We start from the raw sequence: 27,598 nt of genomic DNA on the forward strand, positions 1-27,598 counted from the left end.
AGCACCCTTTCAACAACTCCTGTTGACACCAGCACACCTGTGATCACTTCTACTGAAGGCCATTCATCTCCTACAAGTTCTGAAGGTACCAGCATGCCAACCTCAACTCCTAGTGAAGGAAGCACTCCATTAACAAGTATGGCTGTCAGCACCACGTCGGTAGTCAGTTCTGAGGCCAGCACGCTTTCAGCAACTCTCATTGACACCAGTACTCCTGTCACCATTTCTACTGAAGCCAGTTCATCTCCTACAACTGCTGAAGGTACCAGCATACCAACCTCAACTCCTAGTGAAGGAAAGACTCCATTAGCAAGTATGCCTGTCAGCACCACGCTGTTGACCAGTTCTGAAACGAGCACCGTTTCAACAACTCTTGTTGACAACAGCACACCTGTGACCACTTCTTCTGAAGCCAGTTCATCTCCTACAACTTCTGAAGGTACCAGCATGCCAACCTCAACTCGTAGTGGAGGAAGCACTCCATTCACAAGTAGACCTGTCAGCACCACGCCGGCAGTCAGTTCTGAGGCTAGCACCCTTTCAGCAGCTCCGGTTGACACCAGCACACCTGTCATCACTACTACTGAAGCCAATTTCTCTCCTACAACTGGTGAAGGTACCAGCATAACAACTTCAACTCCTAGTGAAGGAACGATTCCACTAGCAAGTATGCCTGTCAGCACCACGCCCTTGACCAGTTCTGAGGCTAGCACCCTGTCGACAACTCCTGTTGACTCCAACAATCCTTTGACCACTTCTACTGAAGCCAGTTCATCTCCTCCAACTGCTGAAGTTACCAGAATGCCAACCTCAACAGCTAGTGAAGGAAGCACTCCATTAACAAGTATGCTTGTCAGCACCACGCCGGTAGTCAGTTCTGACGCTAACACCCTTTCAGCAACTCCTGTTGACACCAGCACACCTGTCACCACTTATAATGAAGCAAGTTCATCTCCTGCAACTGCTGAAGTTACCGGCACACCAACCTCAACTCCTAGTGAAGGAACGACTCCATTAGCAAGTATGCCTGTCAGCACCACGCCACCGACCAATTCTGAGGCTAGCACCCTTTCAGCAACTCCTGTTGACTCCAACACTCCTTTAACCACTTCTACTGAAGCCAGTTCATCTCCTCCCACTGCTGAAGTTACCAGCTTGCCAACCTCAACTCCTAGCGAAGGAAGCACTCCATTAACAAGTATGCCTGTCAGCAGCATGCTGTTGACCAGTTCTGAAACGAGCACCCTTTCAACAACTTCTGTTGACACAAGCACACCTGTGACCACTTCTACTGAGGCCAGTTCGTCTCCTACAACTGCTGAAGGTACCGGCATGCCAATCTCAACTCCTGGTGAAGGAAGTACTCCATTGACAAGTATACCTGTCAGCAAAATGCCGGCGGCCAGTACTGGGGTTAGCACTGTTTCAACAACTCCAGTTGACACCAGCACACCTGTCACCACTTCTAGTGAAGCCAGTTCCTCTCCTACAACTGCTGAAGGTACCAGCATGCCAATCTCAACTCCTAGTGAAAGAAGTACTCCATTAACAAGTATACCTGTCAGCAACATGCCGGTGGCCAGTTCTGAGGCTAGCACCCTTTCAACAACTCCTGTTGACTCCAACACTCCTTTGACCACTTCTGCTGAATCCAGTTCATCTTCTACAACCGCTGAAGGTACCAGCATGCCAACCTCAACTTATACTGAAGGAAGCAGTCCATTGACAAGTACGCCTGTCAACATCACACCGTTGACCAGTTCTGAGGCTAGCACCCTTTCAACAACTGCTGTTGACACCAGCACACCTGTGACCACTTCTTCTCAAGGCAGTTCATCTCGTACAATGGATGATATTGCCAGTATGCCAACCAGATCTCCTAGTGAGGAAAGCACTCCATTAACAAGTATCCGTGTCAGCACCACCTCAATGGCCAGTTCTGAGGCTAGCACCCTTTCAACAACTCCTGTTGACAACACTCCTGTGACCACTTCTACTGAAGCCAGTTCATCTCCTCCAACTGCTGAAGTTACCAGCATGCCAACCTCAACTCCTGGTGAAAGAAGCACTCCATTAACAAGTATGTCTGTCAGCACCACGCCTGTGGCCAGTTCTGAGGCTAGCGCCCTTTCCACAACCCCTGCTAACACCAGCACACCTGTGACCCCTTCTACTGAAGCCAGTTCCTCTCCTACTACTGCTGAAGGTAGTGGCACGCCAATCTCAACTCCTAGCGAAGGAAGTACTCCATTAATAAGTATACCTGTCAGCAACACGCCGTTGGCCAGTTCTGAGGCTAGCACCGTTTCCACAACTCCTGTTGACACCAGCACTGCTGTGACCACTTCTACTGAAGCCCGTTCATCTCCTACAACTTCTGAAGGTAGCAGCATGCCAACCTCAACTCCTAGTGAAGGAAGCACTCCATTAACAAGTATGCCTGTCAGCACCACGCCGGTAGTCAGTTCTGAGGCTAGCACCCTTTCAGCAACTCCAGTTGACACCAGCACACCTGTCACCACTTCTACTGAAGCAAGTTCATGTCCTACAACTGCTGAAGGTACCAGCATACCAACCTCAACTGCTAGTGAAGGAACGACTCCTTTAGCAAGTATGCCTGTCAGCAACACGCCATTGACCAGTTCTGAGGCTGGCACCCTTTCAATAACTCCTGTTGACTCCAACACTCCTTTGACCACTTCTACTGAGGCCAGTTCATCTCCTCCTACTGCTGAAGTTACCAGCATGCCAACCTCAACTCCTAGCGAAGGAAGCACTCCATTAACAAGTATGCCTGTCAGCACCACGCCGGTGGCCAGTTCTGAGGCTGGCACCCTTTCAACAACTCCTGTTGACACCAGCACACCTGTCACCACTTCTACTGAAGGCAGTTTCTCGCCTACAAGTGCTGAAGGTAGCAGCATGGCAATCTCAACTCCTAGTGAAGGAAGTACTCCCTTAACAAGTATACCTGTCAGCAACACGCTGGTGGCCAGTTCTGAGGCTAGCACCCTTTCAACAACTGCTGTTGACTCCTACTCTCCTTTGATCACTTCTACTGAAGCCAGTTCATCTCCTCCCACTGCTGAAGTTACCAGCATGCCAACCTCAACTCCTAGTGAAAGAAGCACTCCATTAACAAGTATGTCTGTCAGCACCACCACGGTGGCCAGTTCTGAAACGAGCACCCTTTCAACAACTCCTGTTGACACCAGCACACCGGTGACTACTTCTACTCAAGCCAGTTCATCTCCTACAACTGCTGCAGTTACCAGCATGCCAACCTCAACTGCTAGTGAAGGAAGAACTCCATTAACAAGTATTCCTGTCAGCACCACGCCGGTGGCCAGTTCTGAGGCTAAAACCCTTTCCACAACTCCTGTTGACTCCAACACTCTTGTTACCAGTTCTAGTCAATCCAGTTCATCTCCAGCAACTCTTCAGGTCAGCACTATGCGTATGTCTACTCCAAGTGAAGGAAGCCCTTCATTAACAACTATGCCCCTCAGCAGCACACATGTGACCAGTTCTGAGGCTAGCACACCTTCCACACCTTCTGTTGACAGAAGCACACCTGTGACCACTTCTACTCTGACCAGTTCTACTCCTACACCTCCTGAAGGTATAACCCTGCCAATGTCAACTCCTAGTGATGTAAGCACTCCGTTTACAATTATGCCTGTCAGCACCACATCAGTGACCATTTCTGAGGCTGGCACAGCTTCAACACCTCCTGTTGACACCAGCACACCTGTGACCACTTCTACCCAAGTCAGTTCATCTCCTATGACTCCTGAGGGTACCAACATGCCAATCTGGACTCCTAGTGAAGGAAGCACTCCATTAACAGCTATGCCTGTCAGCACCACACGTGTGACCAGCTCTGCGGGTAGCACCCTTTCAACACCTTCTGTTGTCACCAGCACACCTGTGACCACTTCTACTGAAGCCATTTCATCTTCTGCAACTCTTGACAGCAGCACCATGTCTGTGTCAATGCCCACGGAAATAAGCACCCTTGGGACCACTATTCTTGTCAGTATCACACCTGTTACAAGGTTTCCTGAGAGTAGCACCCCTTCCATACCATCTGTTGACACCAGCATGTCCATGACCACTGCCTCTGAAGGCAGTTCATCTCCTACAACTCTTGAAGGCACCACCATGCCTATGTCAACTACGAGTGAAAGAAGCACTTTATTGACAACTCTCCTCATCAGCCCTATATCTGTGACGAGTCCTTCTGAGGCCAGCACACTTTCAACACCTCCTGGTGATACCAGCACACCTTTGCTCACCTCTACCGAAGCCGGTTCATCCTCCATACCTGCTGAAGTCACTACCATACGCATTTCAACTACCAGTGAAAGAAGCACTCCATTAACAACTCTCCTTGTCAGCACCACACTTCCAACTAGCTTTCCTGGGGCCAGCACAGCTTCGACACTTCCTCTTGACACAAGCACAACTTTTACCCCATCTACTGACGCTGCCTCAACTCCCACAATTCCTGTAGCCACCACCATATCTGTATCAGTGACCACAGAAGGAACCACACCTGGGACAACCATTTTTATTCCCAGCACTCCTGTCACCAGTTCTACTGCTGATGTCATTCCTGCAACAACTGGTGCTGTATCTACCTCTGTGATAACTTCCACTGAACTAAACACACCATCAACTTCTAGTAGTAGTACCACCACATCTTTTTCAACTACTAAGGAATTTACAACAACTGCAATGACTACTGCAGCTCCCCTCACATATGTGACCATGTCTACTGCCGCCAGCACACCCAGCACAACCAGCAGAGGCTCCACTATTTCTGCATCAATGCTTTCTGCAACCAGTACACCTCACGCCTCTACTTCTGTCGCCACCCCTTCTGTGATCCCTTCATCAGAATCCAGCAGGCCGTCAACAATTACTTCTCACACCATCCCACCTATATTTCCTCCTGCTCACTCCAGTACACCTCCAACAACTTCTGCCTCATCCATGACTGTGAACCCTGAGGCTGTCACTACCATGACCACCAGGACAAAACCCAGCACATGGATCACTTCCTCCCCCACGGTGACCACCACCACTGTCCCCACGACTACTCCTACAATTAAGAGCAACCCCACCTCAACTCCTACTGTGACAACAACCACACAATGTAAGTGATTTCTTGAATTTTCCTTTTTTAAAAAAATTATACTTTAAGTTCTAGGGTACATGTGCACAACGTGAAGGTTTGTTACCTATGTATACATGTGCCATGTTGGTTTGCTGCCTCCATTAACTCATCATTTACATTAGGTATTTATCTTAATGCTATCCCTCCCCCATCCCCCCACCCCACAGCCGACCCCAGTGTGTGATGTTCCCTGCCCTGTGTCCAAGTGTTCTCATTGTTCAATTCCCACCTATGAGTGAGAACATGCAGTGTTTGGTTTTCTGTCCTTGCGATAGTTTGCTCAGAATGATGGTTTCCAGCTTCATCCATGTCCCTACAAAGGACATGAACTCATCCTTTTTTATGGCTGCATAGTATTCCAGGGAGTGAACAGGCAACCCACAGAATGGGAGAAAATTTTTGCAATCTACCCATCTGACAAAGAGCTAATATCCAGAATCTACAAAGAACTTAAACAAATTTACAAGAAAAAATCAAACAACCCCATCAAAAAGTGGGCAAAGGATAAGAACAGACACCCTTCAAAAGAATTTTCCTTTTCGAAACTTTCTTTTCAATCTCCACTCACTACTTTTTGTGGTTTTCTTCTTAAACATTTACTCCTAAACTCCTTTTTCTCTGACTTACTTGTTTTCCCTTTGATAAAACCTGCATCAAGGTTTTCTGTCTCAGCACTCTCTCACTTCTCCGCTCTCGCTGTTTCTTGCACAAGTTCCCCTTTTCTGAACAAAGCATTACCTCTCTTTGCCTGGGCACCTCAATCTCTAGTATTCTGTACACAAGTCCTGTTTTCTCTCTTTTGTATTCTGCAGGTCTCTGTTCCATTGCACTTTGTATGCCATGATGTTATTAACTCTGAGTGGTTTATTTATGTTTTCTTTTAAACTTTTTATTTACTTTGCAAACTTTCTAATGGATTTTCTCATTGATTTTGTTCATACTAAAGTACAAACTTTTTTTTTGCAGAAGGTTTTCGCCAATTCATTCATGTGTACCTTTGTCAAGTATCTCTGCCACCATTCACTTTTATTTTGATTCATCTTATCCCCTGAGCATGCACTAAAGAAGCAAAAGAAGATTCCTTCACTTCTATCAGCTCTGAATTCTACCTCCAATGCCTATGAGTGTTTCGCTGTCCTTACGTATCCCTCTCCTTTCTCTGACTCAAGAACTTTCACTCAGCCTTCTTCTCTCTTGTTAGGGTGAGCGCTGCACCATTCAATACCTGCTATTATAATATCCTGTATATTGTATTACATGAATCATGTAATATACTAATAGACCTGTGAGTATGACTCCCAGATTAAGAATATTTTGCATACGTTTTTTAAAGTATGCTAATTAAAATACTTGAAAACACTGATTTATTTAGATGAATAGGCTCACAGGTATATGATCTATGTCTGCCCACAGAACTGCTCAATCCCTTCTTGAATTGATGATGATGAAGGGTGGTTCTTCAGCTTTTGACTACTACGTTTTCTCTGGACTTTGTGACTTTTTTCCTTTGCTGAATTCTACTTTGCCTGAACTTTTCTTTCTTTTTTTCTTTTTTCTTTTCTTTCTTTTTTCTTTTCTTTTCTATTTTTTTTTTTTTATGGAGTTTCACTCTTGTTGCCCAGGCTGGAGTGCAATGGCGCGATCACGGCTCATTGCAACCTCCACCTCCCGGGTTCAAGCGATTCTCTCACCTCAGCCTCCCAAGTAACTGGGATTACAGTGCACACCACCACACCCAGCTAATTTTTGTATTTTTAGTAGAGACAGGGTTTCACCATGTTGGCCAGGCTGTTTTTGAACTCCTGACCTCAGGTGATCCACCCACCTCAGCTTCCCAAAGTGTTAGGATTACAGGTGTTAGCCACCGCGCCTGGCTGGATTTTCTATCATATGGCTTTTTTCTCTGGATTCTCTCCAATATATCTTTGTCTTCTTGAGCTCTCTGATTCTCAGATGAGTGGTCTGAGCATTTTCAGGTGGGAGATCTGGACCTTGTATTTCCAGGAAGCCTCATAGGTGTCTCAAGACAAAGGCCAGGTGGCTGCAATGCCACTGGACCCACCATCTGGTGTCGGTAGCATCTTTGAAGCAGATTGTCCTCCTTCTGTCTTCCTCTTCTTCCCCAGAGATTGGTCTTCCCTTTAGACTGTTGAGCAATGGCTGAACGCGCCCCAGCATCTGCTTCTGTTTTTTCTCGCTAGCCTGTGTTTTGGCACTTAGCTCAGGTCTGGACATCTTCAGTAGTGAAAGCGGGAGAGAGACAGAGGGAGGAGACTAATTTAGGATGTATGGGTTTCCAGTGTGCCCAGGACACTTGACTTCTCTCTTCTATTCTTTCCAAACGTCTTGGAGCAAAAGCACATAAATAGAGGCTGCATGCTGTGACTTTCACGAGTGTGGATCCTGCTGTCTGTTTAGGGTAAACCAGAAGGCAGAGGGGAGGCAGGTCTTTTTAGAGTCTATACATACCTCGTGCACTTCCCCAGACAAAATACATCTTGATTACTGATCTACCCAGGCACAGCGATTTTCAAGAAAAGCCAAAGAAAACAGAGTTTTAGATTTTCCAGATTGATTGGCACAGATATTCGAGAGTTGGCTATCACTACTTCCTACCTATTTAAACTAAGAGGAGTTTATTTGTTGAATTGCAGTTTAAAAAGGAGTTGTTAGGCTGGGCATGATGGCTCACACCTGTAATCCCAGGATCTTGTGAGGCTGAGACTAGAGGATTTGGTAAGGCCAGGAGTTTGAGACCAGCCTGAGCAACAGAGAAATACCCCATGTCTACAGAAAAATTTTAAAAGTTAGCCAGGCATGGTGATTCATACCTGCAGTCCCAGTCACTTGGGAGGCTAAGGTGGGAGCATTGCTTAAGCCCAGGAGGTCAAGGCTGTAGTGAGCTACGATTGCATCACTGTGCTCCAACCTGAACGAGATGGTGAGACTCTGTCTCAAAAAAATAAAATGCCGGGCGCAGTGGCTCACACCTGTAATCCCAGCGCTTTGGGAGGCCGAGGCGGGTGGATCACGAGGTCAGGAGATCCAGACCATCCTGGCTAACACGGTGAAACATCGTCTCTACTAAAAACACAAAAAATTAGCCAGGCATGGTGGCGGGCACCTGTAGTCCCAGCTACTCGGGAGGCTGAGGCAGGAGAATGGCGTGAACCCGGGAGGCGGAGCTTGCAGTCAGCCGAGATCGCGCCACTGCACTCCAGCCTGGGTGACAGAGCGAGACTCCGTCTCAATAATAATAATAATAATAATAATAATAATAAAATAAGATCTAAACTCCTCCCTCAAACTCCATATCCCAGTAAATTAAAAAAGAATCAGAATGAGTCGTAACAGTAACGATTGCCAGGATGGGCTTTTCCAAAGCGGGTGTTGAGGAACAACAACCATCTAATTCTCAACCTGGGTGGAATCTAGACTGTTGAAGTTCACCCGGGTTCTCCCTTCCTCGGCTCTGACTGTGTCGCTCACCTCTCACAATACCAGGTTTCTCTTTCTTCACGTTTTTGAGGTAAAGTCAAGCATGCTGGACTAGGACTGGGTGGAGTGCAGCCTGCACGTGGACCCATCGGGAGGTGGCTTAGCCTCTCTCTGACTCACTTTGCATATCTGTGAAGTGAGGATAATAGTAACTGTCCTGTGCACCCCTGGGGTCTCATGAGCGTATCAAATTAGGCAGTGTTGGAGCCGGGCACGTTGGCTCACACCTGTAATCCCAGTACTTTGGGAGGCCGGGGTGGGCAGATCACCTGAGGTCAGGAGTTTGAGACCAGCCTAGCCAAACTGGTGAAACCCCGTCTCTACTAAAAATACAAAAAGTTAGCTGGGTGCGTTGGCACGCACCTGTAATCTCAGCTACTCAGGAGGCTGAGGCAGGAGAGTCGCTTGAACCTGGGAGGTGGAGGTTGCAGTGAGCCAAGATCGCGACACTGCACTCCAGCCTGGGCGACAAGGGTAAAACTCGGACTCCAAAAACAAAAACAAATTAGGCAGTGTCCGTGCAAACGCATTGTAAGCTGTAAAGTGCTGTGCTCAACATGTAACCACAGTAGATCCCTGCTCCTTCCAGTGAGGTGCCTCAATGGAGGAACTTGGAAAGAAAACTTCTGTGATTGTTCCACAGGCTTTGGAGATCAGTGCCAGAATACGGCCTCTCGCTGCAAGAATGGAGGCACCTGGGATGGGCTCAAGTGCCAGTGTCCCAGCCTCTATCACGGGGAGTTGTGTGAGGACGTGGTCAGCATCATTGACATAGGTGAGTGCAACCCCAGGCCTTCCCCCACCCCATGCCCGGGGACCTGACCTCCATACAGGCACCAGTTCCTGCCCCACTTTGATGTGAGGCCAGGAATAGGGCCTCTTCTGGGCTGTGGTGTTTTTTGTTTTGTTTTGTTTCCACCCAGTGCTACAAATGCTAAAGCATTACAAAATGAATAAAATAGGCCAGGCACAGTGGCTCTCGCCTGTAATTCCAGTGCTTTGGGAGCCTGAGGCAGGATCACTTGAGGCCAGGAGTTTGAGACCAGCCTGGGCAACATAGTGAGATCTCATTTATTTATTTAAAAAAAAAAAAAACTTAACTGGGTGTGGTGGTGCATACTTGTAGTCTTAGCCGCTTAGGAGGCTGATGTGGGAGGATTGCTTGAGCCCAGGAGGTCAAGGCTGCACTGAGCTATGATCTCACCACTGCACTCCAGCCTGGGCAACAGAACAATACTCTGTCAAAAAAAAGAAAGAAGGAAGGAAGGAAGGAAAAAAGAAAGAAAGAGAGAAAGAAAGAAAAGAAAATGAATAAAAGAGAAAGAAAAGAAAATAAAACAAGAAGGTGTATTTTGGATACAAATTTGGCACAAAATTTTACCATAAAATACAATGGAGGTCACTCCCTCCACCCAGGCTGGGGGGCAGATCTTCTGAGTAGGAAACTCAGAGATGCTTTGCTCAGTAAGTCTACCCGCCTCAGGGCCACCGGAGACTATCTCTGCCCAAATGGAACTGACTGTGACAGTGACCAGTGTGAAGTTCACCGAAGAGCTAAAAGACCACTCTTCCCAGAAATTCCGGGAGTTCAATCAGACATTCACGGAACAGGTAAGTCTGAGAGAGCAAGGCCTCATGGCTACTCAGTTCCCCCCAGAGCAGAGTCTACAGGGTAAGAAGGCAGCTGGGGGCTGTTCCCTTGTTTGATGTGTGGGAGTTCTCTCAGGCCCCCACATCCTCAGGGCTTGCCAGTGGAGGAGGGAAGAGATGAGGCCAAGTTTTAACTGGGGGCTGCAGGAAGCCCCTTGGGTGGAGCAGGTCTCTGGAAAGAAACCACTCCATTTGATGAGTGTGCTATGATGCTGTGGGACAGGAGCATCCCCTGGTCCTGCGACCTCCTGATGTCCCACGGAAAGGCCCCATGGTCCCTCTGGGATGACACAGTGGCCCCTTGCCTTTCAGATGAACATTGTGTATTCCGGGATCCCTGAGTATGTCGGGGTGAATATCACAAGGCTACGGTAAGTGTCTGGGCCTGTGGGAAGAGGGTCTGTGGCGTGGAAGCAGTGGTCATAATTATAAAGGCAATTAGAACTGTGCCCCCTGCATTACTGTGCTCAGGCAGCTATTGTGGAATACCACCGATGGGGCGGCTTAAACAACAGAAATCTATTTCTCCCAGTTCTAGGGGCTGGAGGTCTAAGATGAAGGTGTGGGTGGGTGTGGTTTCTCTGGAGGCCTCTCTCCTTGGCTTGTGGATGGCTGCCTTCTTGCTGTGTCTTTGCATGGTCTTTCCTCTGTGCACATCTCCCTGCTGTCTCTGCATATCCAAATTTCCCCTTCTTATAAGGACACCAGTCAGACTGGATAAGGGCCTACACTAATGGCCTCATTTTAATTTACTCACCTCTTTAAAGACCCTGTCTCCAAATATAGTCACATTCTGAGGTTCTGGAGGTTAGGGCTTCAATATATAAGTGTAGGAGGCACCAGGTGCAGGAGCTCACACCTGTAATCCCAGCACTTTGGGAGGCCGAGGTGGAAGGATTATTTGAGGCCAGGAGCTCAAGACCAGCCTGAGCAACATAGCAAGACCTTGTCTCTATAAGAAATACAAAAATTAGCAGGGCATGGTGGTATACACCTGTAGACCTAGCTACTCAGGAGTCTGAGGCAGGAGGATCACGTGAGCCCAGGAGTCAGAGGCTAGAGTAAGCCAGGATCGCACCATTGCTCTCCAGCCTGGGCAGCAGAGTGAGACTCTGTCTCTAAAACAAAAAACCCAAAAACCTCAAGGATGGCCTCTTCTGTGGTTCCCATTCCTCCATCCATCTTCATCGCTAAGGCTTCCCTAAGACTTCCCAGAGACTCCCTTTGAAGAAAGTTCTCTTAGGCACAGGCTGCTGGGAGAACTCCTATAGCAGGGGGCCCAGTGCAGTGCGTAGGACAGAGCCATCACCCCAAACTGTCCTGCCCCAAGTGCCTAGGACAGAGTCATCACCCCAGCTGTCCTGCCCGCAGCTCTACCTTCCCTTGGGATCAGAGAGGGTGAAGCCTGCCTGGTACAGATTCGAGAGGTAAGCACCCAATTCTGACCCCAGGACGTCTTCCCTTCCCTCTTCAGTCTTGGCAGTGTGGTGGTGGAGCATGACGTCCTCCTAAGAACCAAGTACACACCAGAATACAAGGCAGTATTGGACAATGCCACTGAAGTAGTGAAACAGAAAATCAAAAATGTGACCGCGGAGCAAATAATGATTAATGATAATTGCTCAGGTAAACTCTGGGCTTCCAGGGAGAGAAGGGAGAAGGCATCAGAGCTGGGGCATGACTTTCTTAATAGAGAGGAGGGCTGGGAGTGAGGATGGTTAATGAGTGGGTGCAAGAGTCACTGTGGGGTCCTAGAGTCCCTGGGGTTGCAGCCCAAAGAAGCCCCAGGATTGGGCCGAGAGAGTCTTTAACCTTCATCATCCTCTGGCCCATTTTTTCCCTGGGGTAGGGGAAGGGACAAAGGCAAATGGAGAGAGTAGGAGAACATGGAGATCCGGGAATTCGTCCTGGAACCTGCAAGGCCAGACGTACAAACAGACCAGATCTTGCAGGGCGCCAGGACTAAGGGCTATAGGACAGGGGAGTCTGCTGGAAATGAGGACCCATGGGCCTCATTACACAGGGGTTCATCTAAGTGTGTGGATCATGGCAGAAGAGGGAAGAAGGAGGCATTGGACAGGCATGGTGGCTCACGCCTGTAATCTCAGCACTTTGGGAGGCTGAGACAGGCAGATCACTTGAGGCCAGGAGTTCGAAACCAGCCTGGTCAACATGGTGAAACCCCATCTCTACTAAAAATACAAAATTAGCCAGGCGTGCTGGCAGGCGCCTGTAATCCTAGCTACTTGGGAGGCTGAGGAGGAGAATTGCTTGAAACCGGGAAGCAGAGGTTGCAGTGAGCTGAGATGGCACCACTGCCCTCTAGCCTGGGTGACAGAGCAAGACTCCATCTCAACAACAACAACCAAAAAAAAAAAAAAAAAAAGAGAGAGAGAAAGAAAGAAAGAAAATAAGAGAGAAAAGGGAGGCATAGGACAAAAAGGCTCAGGACACTTGGAAGGTCACTGGATGCAAGGCTGATGCTGCCCCTCTGCTGGGGCCAGATTCCCCCCTCCCCATCACAGCCCACCCCCTTCTCAAACACACACATGCCTCAACTCCCTGAGGTGCAGAACAAGCGTGTATGTGTCATGAGGGGTTTTATGTGTCTCTTTCACAGCCATGATGTGTTTCAACACCACTGGCACCCAAGTGCAAAACATTACGGTGACCCAGTATGACCCTGAAGGTAGGTGATAACACAAGGGGTTTGGGGGAAGGCTGGAGAGGTGGGGAGCCCAGGAGGAGTGGGACAGTGCCCTCCCCAGCCCCCTGATCACAGCTGCTCCCCATCACTGCACCCTCCACCAGAGGACTGCCGGAAGATGGCCAAGGAATATGGAGACTACTTCGTAGTGGAGTACCGGGACCAGAAGCCATACTGCATCAGCCCCTGTGAGTCTGACTTCAATATCTCCAAGAACTGTAACTTCGGCAAGTGCCAGATGTTTCGAAGTGGACCCCGGTGCCTGTGAGTGCTACCCCATCTCCTCCAGCCCAGCCCAGACGTCCTGGTCCTCCCCTCCCCTGCAGGGCTTCACCCCAGGCATTGCCTGGAGGCCAAGGTCATGGGACTAGGTCCCAGCGTCTCCTGAATGTGTCCAGCTGCAGAGGAATTGGGTTGGGGATAAGGGAAAAACATGAGTAGTTGAGCTCCAAGGCTGCGTCCAGAACAGCCTAGCCGTGTCCTCTCTGTGCTAAGGAGGGCTGAGGACGGTGACAACCTCCTGGGAAGGTTGTCCGACAGGGGAATCAGAGACAGAGCCTTGCTCTCTCTCCAGGGAGAGAACAAGATCCTCTGCTGGTGAAATAGAAACAGAAGGTTACACACCCATATAGGGAGTGGGGAGAACCCCTCTAACCCAGTCACAGAGGTAGGAAAGCGAAGAAAAACATTGTCACTTGAAACAGAACCAAAGAGAGAGAACAGCTGGAACATCAGGTGTGGGAAGAAGCCACATGTGGGCAAAGACCTCAGTAGTTAGTTTGGGAAGGCTTCCTGGAAGAGGGGGTCACAAGCTGGAAAGGGGAAGAAAGGAACAGTGCTTAGAGAGGGCATCTCAAGGCAGCAGGGAGGAAGAGCTTCAAGGGTATAACGGGAGCTCTGGATCAGGGCTGCAGCCTGGCTTTCTTGACAGAGAGGAGGGCTGGAAGTGAGAAGGTTAATGGGCGGATGCAAGATCACTGTGGGGTCCTGGAGTCCCTGGGAGTGCAGCCCAGAGAAGACGCAGGGTTGGGCCAACCGTCCTAGGTCCTGGGTTGCAACTGGAGGCAAAATCTAAAAGCCTGGAGTGGGAATTGAGCTCATTTGAGGACCACCTCCAGGGATGCTGGTCTTCATCTGTGTTCATCCTCTCGGGGCGCCTTGCTTTATGCCCTCTGGCAATCTCTTCTCACCTCCTCTTCATTAAACAGCCCCTGGGCAGGGCCCGGGTCTGAAGCTGGTGCTGACTCTGTTCTCTCTCCCCAACCTGCCGCTTCTCTCCCTTCTCAGCTGCGTGACCACGGAAACTCACTGGTACAGTGGGGAGGCCTGTAACCAGGGCACCCGGAAGAGTCTGGTGTACGGCCTCGTGGGGGCAGGGGTCGCACTGGTGCTGATCATCCTGGTAGCTCTCCTGATGCTTGTTTTCCGCTCCAAGAGAGAGGTGAAACGGTAAGCGAGCCCCTACCACCTCCTCTTCAAACTCCCTCCAGCTCCTCCTCTTCCTCTGAACCCTCTGCCTCTAATCACTTCATCGTCGAGTTGGACAGTGGGGGAAGCTAAAAATGGGGATACAGCTTGTCCCTGGTCCTTATTCCTGTTCCCCAATCCTAATGGGATCTCTCTGGTGTTTCCATCAATAGGCAAAAGTACAGATTGTCTCAGTTGTACAAGTGGCAAGAAGAGGATGGTGGGCCAGCTCCTGGGACCTTCCAAAACATTGGCTTTGACATCTGCCAAGGTATCGGCCTTTCTCTCTGAACTCAGAATGGCTCAAAATGTGGAAACAGGCTGGGTGCGGTGGGCTCACGCATGTCATCCCAGCACTTTGAAAGGCCGAGGCAGGAGGATTACTTGAGGCCAGGAGCTCAAGATCAGCCTGGGCAACAACACAGCAAAACTCTATCTCTTAAAAAAAAAAAAATTGAAAAAAATAAAAAAAGGGAGGCTGAGGCAGGTAGACCACTTGAGGTCAGGAGTTTGAGACCAGCCTGGACCACATAGTGAAACCCTGTCTCTACTGAAAATACAAAAAATTAGCTGGGCGTGGTGGCAGGTGCCTGTAATCCCAGCTACTAGGGAGGCTGAGGCAGGAGAATCGCTTGAACCCGGCAGGCAGAGGTTGCAGTGAGCCGAGATTGTGTCATTGCACTCCAGCCTGGGCAACAGGCATGAAACCCCATCTCAAAAAAAGAAAAGAAAAAATTTTTACATTATCTGTGTGTGGTGGCATGCACCTGGAGTCACAACTACTCGGGAGGCTGAGGCAGGAGAATTGCTTGAGCCTGGGAGATGGAGGCTGCAGTGAGCCGTGATTGCACCACTGCACTCCAGCCTGGGCAACAGAACAAGACCCCGTCAAAAAAAAAAAAAAAAAAAAAAAAAAAGAGAGAGTACATAGGAGGCACCTGGGAAGACCCTGGGGCTTAAAGAGTGAAGGGGGAAAATATTTTCCACTCCAAAATGTTTGGCTCTGCAGCTAAAACCTTATTTCCATTACTGACTCCTGCGTGATCCTGGATGGGGCATAGTGAACTGAACCACTGGGGAGACACAGGTTCCTTGAGGGTCGTAGATTTCTCTAGTGCACAGATTAGTGCTCGGGAGTGGGTGAGCTCATTAGCAGGGGAGTTGTACCTCAGTAAATGTTAGTCTCACATTAGATTTTGCTAGGTTAAAGGCACATGTTAAAATTTCTAAAAATAGAGTCTTTAAATTCTAAAGAAGGAAATATGTGGAATGAGAAATTTCTCAAAATAGTCTTTAAATTCTAAAGAAGGGGAAGATTAGAATGAGGAAAAAGTCCAGTCAACCCTCAAAGAGGCAGGAAAGGGAGAAAAAGAAAAAGGAGGTGGGATGCAGTGGCTCATGCTTACAGTCCCAATGCTTTGGGAGGCCAAGGCTGGAGGATCGCTTGAAGCCAGGAGTTCAAGACCAGCCTGGGCAACATAACGAGATCAAAAAATTAAAAAAATTAGCCAGGCACAGTGGTGCATGCCTGTAATCCTAGCTACTCAGGAGGCTGAGTCAGGAGGATCACTTGAGCCCAGGAGGTCAAGGCTGCAGTGAGATATGATTGCACCACTGCACTCCAACCTGGGCAACAGAGCAAGACCCTGTCTCTAAAAAAAAAAAAAGGTGGCTCATGCCTGTAATCCTAGCACTTTGGGAGGCCAAGGCTAGTGGGTCACCTGAGGTCAGGAGACCAGCCTGGCCAACATGGTGAAACCCCATCTCTACCAAAAATACAAAAATTTTGGTGTATCTGGACATGGTGGCATGTGCCTGTAATCCCAACTACCTGGGAGACTGAGGCAGGAGAATCGCTGGAACCTGGGAAGTGGAGGCTGTAGTGAGCTGAAATCACACCACTGCACTCCAGCCTGGGCAACAGAACAAAATTCCGGAGGAGGAAGAGGAGGAGGAGGAGGAGGAAGGGGAAGAAGAAGAGGAGATAGGACAAATAGAAAATACAAAATAAAATGATAGGAAGTCATGCAAATATATCACAAATCATAATACATATAAGTAGATTAAACTCTAGTTTAAAAAGGATTTTTAAAAAAAAATCTAGGTATCCACTGTGGGTGGGAGGTACATGTTAAATAGAAACACAAAGGTTGGAAACAAAAGTGTAGAAAAGACAAAACAGGGTAATACTAAACAAAGTGTCCATTGTTTTGTGTATAGCTGTACTCATTGCAGGCATATAAACTTTAAAGCAAAAAGAATTACTACGGATAAAAATGATCAATATTAGGAAATGGCTTACTCTGTTAGACACAAGTCTAATTTGTATGCTCTATTAGTACAATCTCGAAATAGATAAAGCAAAAACTGACAAACCTACAAGAAAAAATTAACAAATCCACCAACATGGTGAGAGATTTTTAAAACACCTCTCAGTAATTGACAAAAGTCATTGAGGATTACAGAACTTTTGTACAAAATAATTAGCCTTAATACAATACAGAACACCACATTCAACAAATAGAGGGTATACATTTATTACCTGAGTCCACAAGAAAGCTTTTAAGGATGGCCACATGCAGGCCATTAAAAAAGCCTCAACAAACTTATAAAAAATTATTTAAATCAGATGATATTATCTGACCAGAATGCAAGTATGTTAGAAATCAATAACAAAAATATTTTTGGAAAACAAAAATATTTTTGGAAAACAAAAACAAAAATCCCGTATCTTTGGAAATTCTTTTCAAGTGTCTAAATAATGTATGGATCAGATAAGAGATTATAGTGAAAGTGAGAAAATACTTAGTATCAAGACTTGTGGGGTGCAGCTACAGCTGTACTCAGAAAATTCATAGCCTTAATATGCCTGTATTAGGGAGCTGCCGAGTCAGGTAATGTTGACAGTTTGTCATATTTTCTTTTTTTTTTTTTTTTGAGACAGAGTCTCGCTCTGTCTCCCAGGCTGGAGTGCAGTGGCGCAATCTCGGCTCACTGCAAGCTCCGCCTCCCAGGTTCACACCATTCTCCCGCCTCAGCCTCTCCGAGCAGCTGGGACTACAGGCGCCCGCCACCACACCAGGCTAATTTTTTTGTATTTTTAGTAGAGATGGGGTTTTACCGTGGTCTCGATCTCCTGACCTCGTGATCCACCCGCCTCGGCCTCCCAAAGTGCTGGGATTACAAGCGTGAGCCACCGCGCCCGGTCGGTCACATTTTCAAGGGTTTCCAGTTTCCTAGGGGTAGAGACAAACTGTCTCATCCTCCATCGGATGGGATTAAAGGGAGAGATGAAAGTTTGTCCTTCTAACCTCCTGTTTCCATGGGGCTTTCCATCCCTCCAGAAGATGATGATTCCATCCACCTGGAGTCCATCTATAGTAATTTCCAGCCCTCCTTGAGAAACATAGACCCTGAAACAAAGGTAAGAAGGGCCTGGATGGGATGCTGGCCTCCCTCAACACTGCGACTTTCTTCTCCTTTCCTACATGGTAGGACCTTCAGAAAAACAAAACCATGTTTGCAGTTTATTGGTCCAGGTGATCCTCCCAGGTCCACACTGCCAGGAAACAAGCCTAACTCAGGGGAAGAGTAAAAGCTACGTAGCAAGGTGGAATCACTTCCCCTTGACCCCTGAGGCTTCAGGTTCTGAGGGTTCCTTCCCTACTCTTAAGTACATCCTTGATGGCCAACTTACTTAGTTATTTTAATTTGTAAACATACATAAAAGTCAAAACAGCAGTGCAGTAAATACTTACATATTCCATCTAGCTCAACAAGGCTTAACATGTCATATGTTTCTTTCTTTGTATTGATCTATTCACTAATTTTTGCTGAATAATTTGGAAGTCAGCTGCCAACATTATGACACTTGATCCCTAACCATTTCAGCACACACTTCCCAATACCATGATTATATCCAATACATTGATCGTAACTTCACAATATCATCTGGTACCAAATTTTTCCAATTAGCCCAAGGACATCTTTTATTACTAGTTTTTTTTTTTTTCTCAGATGTAGATACAACAGATTTCACTCACTGACTTCCATTATGTCTCTTTGGTCTTTTAATCTAGAATGGGCTCCTACATTTTTTAACATATTGCTTTTTTTAAGAATCTAGGATGGTTGTCTTGAAAAATGTCTCACACTCCTGGTCATTTCACAATGTCATCTAACTTGTCCCCCTATCCTTATTATCAGAGGTATTAGAGGTATTCTAGGATAGGAAATACTGGAAGTTGGGTCTAGAGGCTTAATTGGAATCAGATTAAATATTTTTGTTATATCATAGATATAACAAGTGATATCTATGTGATGCTATCGCCTCACTTCAACAAGTATGTAACATCAGGTTTTCCCCTCATGATTAAGGCCAAGATTGGTCACTTGGGCAAAAGGTGACCACTCCTTGATCACTGCCTTAATATGAGTTAAACCAGATGGATATTTGAGGGTAGGAGAAATAACAAGTGTGAACATCTTCAGGTGCTTTGCTTCCTTGACATAGCCCTTTGGGGCAAATGTGAAATCTTCAGCCAGGATACCTGTAAACCTACCTGGCAGGGACGGAAAGGCACAATTGGTTTGTGCTAGAATCCAGGTAATGGGACAAGCTCTAAACCAACCACTTAGGCCAGGTGCGGTGGCTCAAGCCTGCAATCCCAGCACTTCATGAGGCCAAGGCAGGAAGATTGTCTGAAGTCAGGAGTTTGGGATCAGCCTGGGCAACAAAGTGAGACTCTGTCACTATAAAAGAAATAATAATCATAGCCAGGCACAGTGGCTAACACCTGTAATCCCAGCACTTTGGGAGGTCGAGGTGGATGGATCGCTTGAACCCAGGAGTTTGAGACCACCCTGGGCAACACAGTGAAACCTCATCTCTACAAAAAATTTAAAAATTATTCAGGTGTGGTTGTGTGCACATGTAGTCCCAGCTACTTGGGAGGCTGAGGTGGGAGGATCGCTTGAGCCCAGAAGTTACAGGCCACAGTGAGCTGTGATTGTGCCACTGCACTCCAGCCTGGATGGCAGAGTAAGACCCTGTCTCAAAAAAATTAAAAAATAAAAATAATTAAACCGAACACTTCCCATTCTAAGCCTCCTTATGCTTCCAAAATCCAAAATTCCTCATGGGCTGAGCCCTCACCTGGTTTTATCTCTCTTTTCAGATCCGAATTCAGAGGCCTCAGGTAATGACGACATCATTTTAAGGCACGGAACTGAGAAGTCTGGGAGTGAGGAGATCCCAGTCCGGCTAAGCTTGGTGGAGCATTTCCCCATTGAGAGCCTTCCATGGGAACTCAACGTTCACATTGTAAGTACAGGTAACAAGCCCTGTACTTACCAAGGAGAAAGAGGAGAGAGACAGCAGTGCTGGGAGATTCTCAAAAAGAAACCCGTGGAAGCTCCAATGGGCTTGTCATGATATCAGGCTAGGCTTTCCCACTCATTTTTCAAAGACGCTCCAGATTTGGGGGTGCTCTGACTGCAACATCTATCACCCCATTGATCGCCAGGATTGATTTGGCTGATCTGGCTGGGTAGGCGGGTGTCCCCGTCCTCCCTCGCTGCCCCATGTGTGTCCCTCCTAAAGCTGCATGTTCAGTTGAAGAGGACGAGAGGACGACCTTCTCTGATACAGGAGGACCACGCTTCAGTCAAAGGCATACAAGTATCTGGACTTCCCTGCTAGCACTTCCAAATAAGCTCAGAGAGGTTCCTCCTCTCGCCTGCCCGGGTTCAGTACCATGGACAGCGCCCTCGACGAGCTGTTTACAACCGTGACCCCTTGGACGCTGGACTGCATGCACTTTACATTTCACAAAATGCTCTCATAAGAATTATTGCATATCATCTTCATGAAAAACACCTGTGTTTAAATATAGAGCATTTACCTTTGGTATATAAGATTGTAGGTATTTTTTAAGTTATTTTTATGAGTTCTGCTTTTTCCCTTAGTAAATATTATAATATATATTTGTAGTAACTAAAAATAATAAAGCAATTTTATTACAATTTTCATGGTTCCCAGATCTTTTCCTCCTATTTCCCATAGCTCCTGTTTCTAACCTCCCAGACTCTCTCTCTCTCCTCCTCTCCTCCAGAACATAAAATCTGATGCTTTTGGGGTTCAAGATAACAAGGGAGAGATTTGCAGTGGAAAGAGGACCATTCCTTGAACTCCACTGACACTATTTGCTTGTGTCCAAGAGGCAAGGCAGACAGACACACACACACATACACACACACACAGAGTGAGAGAGAGAGCGAGAGAGACTCACTTCCTACCAAAGAAAACCAAATTTTCCAAGCTCTCCTGAAAACGGGCTTTTCTTTCTTTCCATGCATCTAAAGAGATAGAGACCTGGGCTCTATTTCCAGCTTTCTCGTGAATTCCTTGGGTTAAATCTGGGAAAAATCTATTTGGACTCAGTCTTGCCTTCTGCCGAATAAGGACTAGGTTGTTTCTAAAGCCTCTTTCATCGCTGTCCTTCTTAATATTCCTAGGATGCTTTTTATAAATTATTATTTTCCAGCCATGCTGCTCAGGATTCATTGTATTCTTGAAAGTCTCCCACCGGCCAACTCCTTCAAAGCCTAACCTGAGACAGAACCTGGACTCTGCTGCCCCCTACTGGAAGCTCTGAGCACCTGCAGGCACCATGCCGTTTCTCAGCGGTCCCCTTCTGGCCTCTCCTGTGACAAAAATATTCCGTTACACTTGATCATTTCCGTATTTGCCATCAAAATTCTGTTTCTTTTCTTTTCTTTTTTTTTTTTGAGACAAGGTCTCACTCTTTCGCCAAGGCCAGAGCACACTAGTGTGATCACTGCTCACTGCAGCCTTGAGCTCCTGGGGCTCAAGAATTCCTCCAGCCTCAGCCTCCCAAGTAACTGGGACTACAGATGCTGGCCACCACGCCCGGCTAATTTTTAATTTTTTCGTAGAGGCGGGGTTTCGCTGTATTGTCCAGGCTGGTCTTGAATTCCTAGGCTCAAACGATCCAGCCACTTCTGTCTCCCAAAATGCTGGGATTCCAGGCGTGAGCCACTATGCCCGGCCTTTTTTTTTTTTTTAATTTTGAAAATTTGCAAATCTACAGGGAAGTTAAAATAATAAAGTTAAAAAAGTGGACCCTACCCGGGCGTGGTGGCTCACGCCTGTAATCCCAGCACTTTGGGAGGCTGAGGCAGGCGGATTACCTGAGGTCAGGAGTTCAAGACCAGCCTGGCCAACATGGTAAAACCCTGACTCTATTAAAAATACAAAAACTAGCCGGGAATGGTGGTGCATGCCTGTAAATCCCACTTACTTAGGAGGCTGAGGCAGGAGAATGGCTTGAACCTGGGAGGCGGAGGTTGCAGTGAGCGGAGATCACACCACTGCATTCCAGCCTGGGTGACAGAGAGAGATTCTGTCTTAAAAAAAAAAAATTATACATATATATGTATATATAACAGTGAACCCCATATAACCTTCACCTAGAGTTATCAGTTGTTAACATTGTGTCCTATTTGCTCTAAAGTGGTATGTATTTTTTTGAATTAAGCAAAATTGGAAATTAAAAATTAGAAAAGTTACAAATAAAAAATTACCACGAACCTGACCTTTTTTTTTTTTAATTTTAGACTCAAGGGCTACATGTGCAGGTTTGTTACAAAGGTATATTGTGTGGTGCTGAGGCTTAGAGTATGAATAAATCTGTCACACAAGTAGTGAGCATAGTAACCAATAGGTAGTTTTTCTTTTTTCTTTTTTCTTTTGAGACCGAGACTTGCTGTCACCCAGGCTGGAGTGCAGTGGCACAATCTCAGCTCACTGCAACCTCTGCCTCCCGGGTTCAAGTAATTCTCCTGCCTCAGCCTCCCGAGTAGCTAGGATTACAGGCATGCACCACCATGCCTGGTTAATTTTTATATTTTTAGTAGAGACAGAGTCTTGCCATGTTAGCAGTGGTCAATGCCTGACCTCAAGTGATCTGCCTGCCTTGGCCTCCCAAAATGCTGAGATTACAGGCGTGAGCCACCGCACCCGGCCCCAATAGGTATTTGGGGGACCCTTGACCCCCTCTCTTCTTCTCTGATTTTGGGGTCCCCAGTGTCAACTGTTCCCATATTTGTGTCCATGTACACTCAACGTTTAGCACCCACTTATAAGCGAGAACATGTGGTATTTGGTTCTCTGTCTTTGTGTTAATTCATTTAGGATAATGGCCTCTAGTTACATCCACGTTGCTGCAAAGGACATGATTTCATTCTTTTATTTATGGCTGCATAGTATTCCATGGTGTACATGTACCACATTTTCTTTATCCAATCCACCATTGATGGGCACCTAGGTTGATTCCATGTCTTTGTTATTGTGAATAGTGCTGCAATAAACATACAGGTGTAGGTGTGTTGGGGGTAGAATAGTTTATTTTTCCTTGGAGTACATATCCAGTAATGAACAATCCTCAGTTTCCAAACCTGAGCTGAATTCATACATCTTCACTTTCAGACCTGCCTCCTGCCTCCCATAGGCATCTGTGGCCATGGGAGGGGGGACTTAACAGGGCTACAGACCCCACATCCCATCTGGAACTGAAATCTCAGCACCTTCCCACTCTCTCGTCCTATCTGTGAAACGGAGAGGCAGGAGAGAGCACCTAGACCCATGGGCTGCCCAGGTCCACTCTTGGTGATCCATTTACTGCCTGCGTGAGCTTGGGAAAGTAACTTCTCTCTGAACCTCTGCTCCCTCAGCTGTAAAAACAAAACAAAACAAAAACAAAAAAACTGAGTAGCTGGGCATGGTGGCTCACACCTGTAATCTCAGCACTATGGGAGGCTGAGGCGTGAGGCGGGTGGATCACCTGAGGTCAGGAGTTTGAGACCAGCCTGGCCAACATGGTGAATCCCCGTCTCTACTAAAAATAGGAAAATTAGCCAGGTGTGGTGGCACATGCCTGTAACCCCAGCTACTTGGGAGGCTGAGGCAGAAGAATCACTTGAACCTGGGAGGCAGAAGTTACAATGAGCCGAGATTGCACCATTGCACTCCAGCCAGGGCAACAAGAGCAAAACAACTCTGTATTAAAAAACAAAACAAAACAAAACAACAAAAACAAAAAACAGAAAAAAACCCGAATGACCACCTACCATGTGCAAAGTACCTTTCATCGTTCCCAGTCCACTAATGAGGGCAACTGAGGCAGACATCCTAGCAACTTGCCCAAGATCATGAAACCAATGGGTATGAGGTTGGGATTAGAAAACAGGGTGGCATCTGGTCAAGCCCGTGTTCTTTTTTTTTTTTTTTTGAGACAGGGTCTTGCTGTGTTACCCAGGCTGGAGTGCAGTGGTGCGATCATGGTTCACTGCAGCCTCAAACTTCTGGGCTCAAGCAATCTTCTTGCCTCAGCCTCCTAAGTAGTTGCAGGTGTGGACTGCCATGCTCAGCTAATTTTTAACGTTTTTAAAATAGAGACAGGGGTCTTGCTACGTTGCCCAGGCTGGTCTCGAACTCCTGACTTCAAACGAACCTACCACCTTGGCCTCCCAAAAGTTCTGGGATTACAGGTGTGAGCCACAGTGCCCTGCTCAATCTGTGTTCTTATCCATCACTTATGTGCCCTCCCCATGGGACCACTCGGGATAAACTGGGTTAATACATGTAAAATGCTTGGAACAAATTCTGGCATATAAAAAGTTCTAAAAGAGACAGAGAGCAGGAGAGAGAAAACATGAGCTATTGCTGCATCAGCTTCCCCATCATAATTCTCTCTTTGCAGCTCATCCCTCTCAAGTTTCTTCTTCTCTCTTCCTCCAACCATAGAAGAGTGATGGCTGGACTTGAAGCAAGACAGAAGGCTGGCCCTGTCACTTTGCAGAAACCAAGAAATCCAAATGCATAGAGATGCAAAGAGATAGTTGGAGGCAGATACACTAAGTCACAGAGAGAGGGGTCTGGTGGGGGCTTGATATGGTTTGGATGCATGTCTCTTCCAAATCTCATGTAGAAATGTTATCCCCGATGTCGGTAGTGGGGCCTAGTGGCACTGAGTCATGGGGGCAGATCCCTCATGAATGGCTCAGCACCATCCCCTTGGAAATGAACGAGCTCTGACTCAGTTAGTTCATGGGAGATCTGGTTGTTTAAAAGAGTTTAGGCCAGGCAAAGTGGCACATGCCTGTAACCCCAGCACTTTGGGAGGCCAAGACGGGAGGATCAATTGAATGTAGGAGTTTGCGACCAGCCTGGGCTACATAGTGAGAATTCCCTGCCCCCATCTCTACCAAAAGTTAAAAAAATTAGCTAGGCATGGTGGCGTACACCTGTAATCCCAGCTATTCAGGAGGCTGAGGTGGGAGGACAGTATGAGCCTGGGAGGTTGAGGCTGCAGTGAGCTATGATTGCACCACTGCACTCCAGCGTGGGCGACAGGGGGAGACCCTGTCTCCAAATAAGCCGGGCATCGTGGCTCATGCCTGTAATCCCAGCACTTTGGGAGGCCGAGGCAGGTGGATCACTTGAAGTCAGGAGTTCGAGACCAGCCTGGCCAACATAGAGAAACCCTCGTCTCTAATAAAAATACAAAAATTAGCAGGGTGTGGTGGCCTGCACCTGTAATCTCAGCAACTCGGGAGGCTGAGGCAGGAGAATCGCTTGAGCCTCTGGCGGGGGGTGGGGGTTGCAGTGACCTGAGATTGCACCACTGCACTCCAGCCTGGGTGACAGAGCGAGACTCCATCTCAAAAAAAAAGAAAAAAGAAAAGCACTTTCTCTGTCTCTCTCTCTCTCTCTCTCTCTCTCTCTCTCTCTCTGTCTCTCTCGCGCGCGCGCCATGTTACTGGCTCCCTCTTCGCCTTCCTCCATGTTTGTGAGCCTTCTTAAGGCCCTCAACAGAAGCAGATGCCGCTATGCTTCTCAGACAGCCTGCAGAACCGAGAGCCAAAATACAACCTCTTTTCTTGAGAAATTACCCAGCCCCAGGTGTTGCTTTATAGCAACGTAAGAACGGACTAACACAGGACCTAAAGGTAAAGAAGCACTCAGGGACCACCCCTCCGGGCTCACCTCGGTCCACCTGCACCGTTCCTCACCGTCACGCAGGTGCACACGTACCACTGCTTGACCTTCAGCGCCATTCCTGCCGACCCATGAGTCTGTTCACAGGCATCTCCTTGCACCCAGCCCATGGCGTCCACCAGCTGCTCTCCCTGTGGTCTGTCCCACTGCCAATCACTGTTTCCTGCCGCAGCCCACGATTGCCTTCCCAGTTATGCGGTTCACCTGCTCCAACGCTAACGCCCTGGCCCTCTGATTAAAGCAGTATCTCCACCTCAGCATGGTTTTCAATGTCCCTGGAATCTGGTCTCATTTTCCTCCTGACTCCATCTCTTCCCCCACCCACCCATGTCCCAGGCCACATGGCATGCGGGTTGCCGAACTACCACCCTGCAGCTCCTTTTTTTTTAGGCAGAGTCTCCTTCTGTCGCCCAGGCTGAGGTGCAGTGGTGTGATCTCGGCTCACTGCAACCTCTGCCTCCCAGGCTCAAGCGATTCTCCTGCCTTAGCCTCCCCAGTAGCTGGAATTACAGGCACGTGCCACCACACCCAGCTAATTTTTGTATTTTTAGTAGAGACGGGGTTTCTCCATGTTGGCCAGGCTGATCTCAAACTCCTGACCTCAGGTGATCCGCCCGCCTTGGCCTCCCAAAGTGCTGGGATTATAGACATGAGCCACTGCACTTGGCCTCCCGGCAGCTTCTCTACCCTCCTCTTCTCACATATCTCTCTCTAGCACCTGACCCATCCTGCAACTCCAATTCCACTTCCTCCAGGAAGCCCTCTCTGATACCACCTTTGTCCACTTCTCTCATTGCGTTCATCATTTCCCCTTGTTCACTCCAGGGTGAGGATGGGGCTTTGTTACTTTCTGTACCCCGCAGCACCTAACACCGTGCCTTGTGCATAGAAGATGCCATGAATGCTTGTTAACTTTAATTAAAACTTCTCTCCCTTGGCCAGGCACAGTGGCTTATGCCTGTAATCCATCCCCTTTGCGGGAGGCCGAGGCAGGAGAATTGCTTGAGCTTGGGAGTTCAAGACCAGCCTGGGCAACATGGTGATACTCCATCTCTACAAAAAGTTTTAAAATTAGCTGGGCATGGTGGTGCGTGCCTGTAGTCCCAGCTACTCGGGAAGCTGAGGTGAGAGGATTGCTTGAGCCTGGATTGTTGAGGCTGCAGTGAGCTGAGATCACACCACTGCACTTCAACCTGGGCAACAGAGTGAGACCCTGTCTCAAAAACAAACAAACAAACAAACTCATCTCTCTTGGCCAGGCACAGTGGCTCATGCCTGTAATCCCAACACTTTGGGAGGCCAAGGCAGCAGGATTGCTTGAGCCCAGGAGTTCAAGACCAGCCTGGACAACATAGCAAGACCCCATCCCTACAAAAATTAGCCAGGCGTGGTGGTGCACACTTGTAGTCTCAGCTACTCGGGAGGCTGAGGTGGGAGGATCACTTGAGCCCAGGAGTTGGAGGCTGCAGTGAGCTATGATCATGTCACTGCATTCCAGACTGGGCCACAGAGCAAGATCCCATCTCAAGACAAAAAACAAAAACAACTCATCTCCACAAAGTTGTTTTTGTTTGTTTGTTTTGTTTCTTAAGACAGAGTCTCACTCTGTCACCCAGGCTGGAGTGCAGTGGCATGATCTCAGCCCACTGCAACTTCCACCTCCCAGGTTCAAGCAATTCTCCTGCCTCAGCCTCCCGAGTAGCTGGGATTACAGGCACCTGCCATCACACCAGCTAATTTTTGTTATTTTTAGTAGAGATGGGGGTTTCACCATGTTAGCCAGGCTGGTCTCGAACTCCTGACCTCAAGTGATCCGCCCGCCTTGGCCTCCCAAAGTGCTGGGATTACAGGCGTATCCACAAAGTTTTTTAAACATCTACTGGCTGGGCGTAGTGACTCACACTGTAATCCCAGCACTTTGGAAGACTGAGGTGGCTGGATCACCTGAGGTCAGGAGTTCAAGACCAGCCTGGCCAACATGGTGAAACTCCGTTTATACAAAAATTAGCCGGGC

At 47.7% G+C, this 27,598-nt stretch overlaps 1 protein-coding gene across 1 annotated transcript in view; it reads left to right on the top strand.

Moving 5' to 3' along the window:
* Nucleotides 1-20,415, top strand: part of MUC17 (mucin 17, cell surface associated) — a 38,286-nt gene extending 17,871 nt beyond the window's left edge. Inside the window, exons 6-16 of the mRNA XM_030795596.1 lie at nt 1,679-5,161; nt 9,324-9,455; nt 10,164-10,291; nt 10,643-10,701; nt 11,805-11,956; nt 12,951-13,019; nt 13,142-13,301; nt 14,325-14,486; nt 14,678-14,775; nt 17,852-17,928; nt 19,682-20,415. Coding sequence (XP_030651456.1) covers nt 1,679-5,161; nt 9,324-9,455; nt 10,164-10,291; nt 10,643-10,701; nt 11,805-11,956; nt 12,951-13,019; nt 13,142-13,301; nt 14,325-14,486; nt 14,678-14,775; nt 17,852-17,928; nt 19,682-19,723 — 4,562 coding nt within the window. The 3' untranslated portion in view covers nt 19,724-20,415. The remainder of the gene's footprint in view (nt 1-1,678; nt 5,162-9,323; nt 9,456-10,163; nt 10,292-10,642; nt 10,702-11,804; nt 11,957-12,950; nt 13,020-13,141; nt 13,302-14,324; nt 14,487-14,677; nt 14,776-17,851; nt 17,929-19,681) is intronic.
* The last annotated feature ends 7,183 nt before the right edge of the window (nt 20,416-27,598 follow it).

This window comes from Nomascus leucogenys, chromosome 17, assembly GCF_006542625.1.
Source record: "Nomascus leucogenys isolate Asia chromosome 17, Asia_NLE_v1, whole genome shotgun sequence".
Taxonomy (NCBI): Eukaryota; Metazoa; Chordata; class Mammalia; order Primates; family Hylobatidae; genus Nomascus; species Nomascus leucogenys.